Source organism: Melopsittacus undulatus, chromosome Z (genome assembly GCF_012275295.1).
Source record: "Melopsittacus undulatus isolate bMelUnd1 chromosome Z, bMelUnd1.mat.Z, whole genome shotgun sequence".
NCBI lineage: Eukaryota > Metazoa > Chordata > Aves > Psittaciformes > Psittaculidae > Melopsittacus > Melopsittacus undulatus.
In genome coordinates this window covers 18895977-18902836 of record NC_047557.1, presented here as the reverse complement: position 1 = coordinate 18902836, position 6860 = coordinate 18895977, and the positions used below count along the sequence as shown (strand labels likewise).

Here is a 6860-nt window from a genome sequence, read left to right as displayed (position 1 = left end):
CAGATCTACTTCTCACTGCTCCCATGCTGTACTTCTAGCAGTACTTGTACTGGCACCCAAGCCACCCTGAAGTGGTACAGGACTAGCAGCTGCAGCCTTGCAATGGTTCCACTGTAGATTGCTGCCTGTTTCAGCAGAGGGTCTCAGACTGGTGGGGCTGTTGCTGCCAAGGAGGGTCAAGCAGCAGTAGTAGACACCTTACCTGCTGCACTCTGGACGTGCAGCTGTTATCAGCCAGTGAAGCACATGATACCATGACATCTTCCCTGAAGCTTCTCTTCTATCTGTTGAAGTGGAAATGGAGATATCCAAACAGCATGCTCAGGGGGCTGAGTTACTGTTTTAGATGTGTGAGGAGTCAAAACTGAGTATCTTTGATACATCACTGGTAGACTCTTCAGTGTGCAACTGGTTTACCCTGTTGCAGTTAATCTCTTGAGATTCCTAATGCTGCAAGACTTCCCTGTGGTTTCCTAGCTGGTTTGACTGAAAAATATGACCAAGAAGGGGAGAAAGAGGAACTTGGGAGCCAGAGGACACAAATCCTGCAGCCCCTAAATCACTCCAACTTGCAATAATCACAAGACTTTTTTAAGAAAAGTTTCACTCAGCCATGAACAGTTTGTGAGAGCCCTTGAGACATTCTTTCTTTTTTTCTATTATTGCTTCAGAGCAGTATCTGTAATTGAAACGAATAATAAAATCCAACAAGAGCAAACAGGGACAATTTCTTAGCCTTAAGGCCAACTGGTAGAGCATAGCTGATGGCCACACACCTGCATTTTCTTCCTGTCAAAATAGCATGTCTGCATACAAAACAGCTATGGGGAATGCTCCATGGCCTGTGCTAGTCAGCTTTGAACAACACCGTCTGTGAGCTAACACATAAATAGGATGGACAATCATGTGCCAGTGCCTGCTCTGTGTTTTCTGGCCCCGCTTAATTAACTTATGTAGACGTAGCCTGAAGTGGTTTCTCTAGAATATACTACATGATCTTACGCTATTAAATAAATATAAATAAAGCTATATATGTCATTGGGTCTTAATGCATCTTCAGTCATTACATGAACATGATTATTATGTTTATGTTATGCTGACTGGTGATGTCTGCTTGACACCTTATTGCCGTGGATAATCTTTAGAAATAACCTGTCTTTTCTACTAGAACAGGTCTCATCATTCTTGCAGAAATTCTCTTGTAACTTTAACCTAAAACTGGGGGGGGGGGGACACACATGGGACAGAACCCTTAATGAATATGAACTCTCCCAGGAGTGAAGGAGCAGAGCACCATAAGTGAGCATTTTCAGCCTGACAGCAGGAGCTTTCAGGTGAATAGACAACAGATGTGGGGATGAAGCACACAAACAAGTATCAACTGCATTTAAAAGGAAAAGAAAAAAAAGCAGAGAAGACAGGAAACTTCTCATGCTTTGTTTATAAGAAATATAAATGTTCTTTATTGCTCACTGCTCCATTATTAAAAGCCAAACAAACATAAGGCGTAAGAACAAAAGAAAGAAAACAACTATATGGCCAGACCAAACAAAAGAAGAGATATGAGTCCAAGATATTTTGGTAGAATCTAAATTTTGCTTCCTGAAACTTGCTGTGCAACAGGTATCAACTGATTTCAGAGGCCAGGCCTCAACACGATCTACAGAAGCATATGTCATTTTGTAAGAGGCAAATCCTATGCCCTAGACAGATGATGTAAGAGAAATTCAAGAGGGCCATCTTGGCAGACTTCCCTCCTTGGTCCTCTTCAGTAGGTCTTACTGCATGAGTGGAGTTTTGGCAGATAAATTCTAAGTAACCACACAAGAGTATTGCAGTGTCTGACTCTGACAGAGCATTACAAACAAGTCTGAACTATTTCACTTTGGCTAACTATTACTAATGTATTTTGCAGTGTTACGCTATGGTCACTGGCTGGCTTTGAACATAGGAAGACTTGATTCAGATCAAGTTCATGCAGCCCAATACCATGCAACCGTGGCTAGCAGCAGATGTTTAGGGGAGTTGGAGAAATAGGACCTGCAGAATGACTCTTCCCTAGCAGACTCTTCTAAATGTGGGAAATCAGCAGTTCTGGTACTTCTGGAGCTACCAGAATCCATCCCCTATGAATTTACTTAGTGCCTTTTGGCTCCTTTGTAATTTTGAGCCCCACAGCACCCTGAGGCAGTAAATACCACACATTGTCATGTAAAGGAGTCCTGTTGTCTGACACCTTATATAGGTTCTCCATAGTTCTTACCTGATGCAAAGCAATGAATGCTTGTTACATATGTAACCTTCTTTATACATTTCATGCTTTTCTGTACTTTGTAAAGCTTTTTCCTTTTCCATCACTCTCTTTCCAAGTTGAAAAACCCTACTGTACTTCTGTTTCTCTTGCACTGTAGTGTTGTATACAAGTTCTAAAGACCTTTCTGCCTTTATTTGAGCTTTCTTTTCTCTACTTAGCCATTTTGATGTGAGATTGCTGGCACTCAAGAATGTGTCATAGATGGATTTCTCTTGATGTCTTTCCTAACAGCATTCCCTGGTAGGGATGGTGATCTGTCCTCTGAGCACACAAAGGATGGCTTCCCAGAACTATCCACCATGACCCTCTCATCCCTTTCCTGAGTGGTAACAGCTCATTCAGGGCTATTGACTCCTATCCCAGATCAAGCTACAGGGAAACAAGCCTGGGAAAGTCCCATCACTTACTAAAATTGCCGATCTCTATGAATGTTAATTGTAGTTAAGAGTCCTGTTGGGTCAGTACTAATTAATTACCATACAAGTACCACTACAGACTGATCATAAACTTCCTGAGAGTTTAATCCTAGTACACACAATACTTTACTTTTAAGGAGCATGTTCAAAACACTGAAGGTCACGATTTGTTGAAGAACCAAAAGAAAACAAAGACATGAACTGAGATTTAACTTGGTCTTGATGTTCTCTGCTGTTCATTGCTCTCAGTTAAACAAAAGATACAATTTTAAAAAACAGAACAAAACCAAAACTCACTGCTTTCAATTAAACAAACAAAAAGATATAATTAAAAAAACCAACACCAAACCCCCTAACAATAAATAACCAAACAGGAGAATATGTGAGAGGTGAAGATATTTAGGAGAATCTAAATTCTACGAAGTAATATTAGACCATTTAAAACTAGAAAATTTAATGAAGGGATAAAATATAACTTGTTGTTATAGTCTGCTGCCTTCATTTTAATCATCTCCCACTTCAAAAATGTTCTTTAGCATATACCCTGCTAAGCAAATGGATGCATCTGACTTGACATCACCAGGTTACAATAGTGTTAAGAATGGTGTGTATCTAAGTGCCTTGCAGCAAAGGATAGGTACGAAGCAAAGCCTAGACAGGAAAAATGCCGGAGACTCAGAAGGTAATACAAAACTCTCAGTACCAGGAAAACAATCTAGCAACTCCGATATTTGTATTGTGTACTTAAAACACCCCAACCTCTAATGGATGCTGAATGTAACTTCTGTTTGTGTTTATAATCAAATATCCTCCACCCCCTCAGGAATGCACTGCTCCAGATGACCTTGATCAAGCATCACCAGTTTTCCATTTCTGCTACCCTTAGTGCTGCTGCTTCCACAGATACTCACTGAAAAGGTGCTCAAGCATGCAGTTTTGGTCAGTCCTAGGCCCCCTTCACTTTTACACCAAAACATCCTTTTTGTGTGAAATAACAACATACAGTACTTGTACTAACACAACCCTCGAGTAATGTAGAGGTTTGCTAATCTGATCAGCAATTCAGGCTGAAAGTACTTGGATTGGTGTGCTTTTGTGGTTAATATTTGTTTGAATGTGAAGGCCCAGCAAAACCTCCTGAGAGCCCAGGAGAGTGCAGTGCTAGCTCCATCCCTCCATCTGTGCTCAGCTGGGGGTTTCCAAGACATAGCAAGCCTGGTGGTGGGAACAGGGTTGCAACAGGGAGGCTTGTATCCCTTGTGCAACGGAAAGTTTGGAGAGGAACCCCGTGACTGCTTTTTTTCCTGAATTCTGGCAGAAGATTGCAGGGATGCCCCTTCCCTCAGGCAAGCCATGTCTCAAGGGTGAAACAGAGATGTAGAAACTGCAAGACAATAAAGCATGATTAATTCCTCTGTTTGGTGAATGCTGAGCTGCTGCAGCCCAATTTCCAGGTATTTTCAAAGAGTAATCACTATCTTGCCTACATTTTTCTGGGAAGAGATCCATTTGAATTAGCGTAATCTCTTCAGTCTCTAATTTACCGCATAGGGGTGTGGATCAGGAGAGCTGTTGAGCTGTTTGCTGCTTAGCCCCAACAAGATTAACGTGATGCTTTTGGGTTGAAGAAAGCAATTAAGACAATTGCCCATGGGATGTTTGCATTGCTCTTCTCCTGTCTCCTGGTTTCTTTAACCACCTTGTAATTTGGGGGATGTTATCTACTCTTGGCTTAAGGCCTTGTGAACAATCCCCTGCTTTGTGAGAAGCAGAACAGATTGCACACTTGTCTTTCAGCAGCTGCTCTGACAAAGATAAGCAGTTTTCACCGTTGTTAGGTTGTGTTTCATTTCGTTCTATTACTATGTTTTAGGACAACACTGGAGTTTCTATCTCCTCAAGACCATCCCAGAACACCTGCAAAGGAAAATGTGCTCTGTAAATTACACACTGATGAAAATACAGAGTTTTAATCTCTAGAACTGGCCATTTTGATTTGTAGCTGGGATGCTTCTCGGGTGATCAGATGAAAATGGGAGCTCCTGTACAGGCTGCCATGTGGAGCTCCTTTATGTGTTCTAAATGAAACCGGTTTATAGAATCATGGAATCAACTAGGTTTGAAAAGACCTTCACAATCACCAAGTCCAACCTTTACCCCAGGATTTCCAAGTCCACCACTAAATCATGTCACTGAGGGCCTCGTCTACACAGTTTTTGAACACTTCCAGTGTGATTCCAGTGATTCCATCACTGCCCTGGTAAGCCTGTTCCAATGCCTGAGCACCCTCTCTGTGAAGAAATTTTTCCTAATATCCGGTCTAAACCTCCCCTGGTAAAACCACAGGCTGTTTCCTCTTGTCCTGTCACTTGTTACTTGAGGGAAGAGACCAACCCCACCTCACTACAACTCTCTTGCAGTAGTTGTAGGGGGCGATAAGGTCCTCCCTTCCCTGAGCTTTCTCTTCTCCAGACTCAACACCCCCAGGTCCCTCAGCCATTCCCCATCACACTTGTGCTCCAGACCCTTCACCAGCTCTGTTGCCCTTCTCTGGCCCCTCTCCAGCACCTCAATGTCTCTCTTGTAGTGAAGCGTCCAGAACTGAGCATAGGATTTGAGGTGCAGCCTCACCAGTGCCCAGTACATGGGGATGATCACTGCCCTGGCCCTGCTGGCCACACTATTGCTGATACAGGCCAGGATGCTCTTGGCCTTCTTGCCTGCCTAGGCACAAGCTGGATCATGTTCGTTGGTTGCCTTTCTGGGCAGCATGGCCAAATTGAAGATACAGCACATTTAGTGAGGAACCTCCATCGCAAGGACTTGTTTCCCTTGTTAATCTGCCAAACCTGTTATTCAGCCTTGAGGATATGATACAAAGTATTTACAGAACTGGAAGGTGGAATACATGAGAAGTTGCAGGAAAGTTCATGCCTGATGCCTGAAATAGGGAAGCTCACTCCACCTGCAATTGCAGCCGGTCCCCAGCAGCCCGAGTGACAGGTTTGTGCCTGACAGCACTGGAGGACAAATCTGTCCGTTCTGTGGTAAAATAAAAATGCAGTTATGCAGAACACATTTTCTCCGTGTTGCTCACTGTTTTCCTTCCCAAATAAAACCTTTTAAAATGGAAAAAGATTGTTTTGGGTTGGGCTAAAACTCAACTTTTCAGCTGTTTTGCAATTTCCCAGCGCTCTTCCAGAAAACAGCTTTTCCCTTGTTAAAGAAATATTAAAAATCTCAGCAAAACACAACAGCAGCAGCACCCGGGTTTGCAGCTCAGGACCTGCTGCAGCCCTCCTCAGCCCGGTGGCGGCTGAGCCCGGTGACGATCACCCCATCAGGAAACGGGGGGGACCGGGCCCACCCCGGCGGCGGACGGCGTCGTGCAGGCAGGTGGAAGCAGAGCGCAGGGACGGCCACGGCTCTGCCCCGAGCGACACCGGCACCGAGCCGTTCCCAGCGGCGAGAGGAGACCGAGGGGCCGCCACAGCCCCACCGTGAGGGGGGGGGCGGGGCGGGGCGAGGCATGAGGCCGGCCCCACCGCGATTGGTTGGGCCCGCCCGGCCCTTGGAACGCGGCCGGTAGAGGGGCGTCACAGTGGCGGGCAGGGAGGGGCGGGATGAGGCACCGCCACCCCGCCCTTCGGACCCCCCGCGCCTGCCCTCTCTCCTTAAAGCCCCTGTGGGCTCGGCGGCGGCAGCAGTAGCGCACTGCGGGTTCCGGGATCGCGGGGCGGGGAGCGCCTGGCTCGGAGCGCAGCGCCTCGCGTGGCCGTGGCTGGGCCTCAGCCACTCCCTCCGTCCCGGCTGCGCGCCCGCCCCTGCGGCCGAGGCTGTCACCGCGCCGCGCGAGGAGGCGCCGCCGCCGCGCCGGGCGCCCGGCGCTGCCAGCATGTTTGACAGGACGCGGCTGCCCTTTGTGGCGCTGGACGTGATCTGCGTGGTGCTGGGTAGGTCGGCGGGACGCGGAGGGGCGAGGAGGGCCGGCCTGGGCGCTGCTCTGCGCTCCCTCCCCGCACGGCACTGGGCTAATCGCATGCTACCCCTCTCCCACTCTCTTCCCCAGCGGCGCCAGGCACCATGCCCTTCCCTGTGCCTGCTGCCTCTTCACCACTGCCTGCCGCCCT

At 46.8% G+C, this 6860-nt stretch overlaps 1 protein-coding gene across 2 annotated transcripts in view; it reads left to right on the top strand.

The window, feature by feature from the left end:
- Nucleotides 1-6541: 6541 nt before the first annotated feature.
- The window catches only part of PLPP1 (phospholipid phosphatase 1), a 60217-nt gene continuing 59898 nt past the window's right edge, over nucleotides 6542-6860 (top strand). The window contains exon 1 of one of the 2 annotated variants that reach the window (XM_034073191.1): nucleotides 6542-6683. In XM_034073191.1, coding sequence (XP_033929082.1) covers nucleotides 6626-6683 — 58 coding nt within the window. In that variant the 5' untranslated portion in view covers nucleotides 6542-6625. The remainder of the gene's footprint in view (nucleotides 6684-6860) is intronic. The other variant, XM_031051577.2, reaches the window with a different exon arrangement.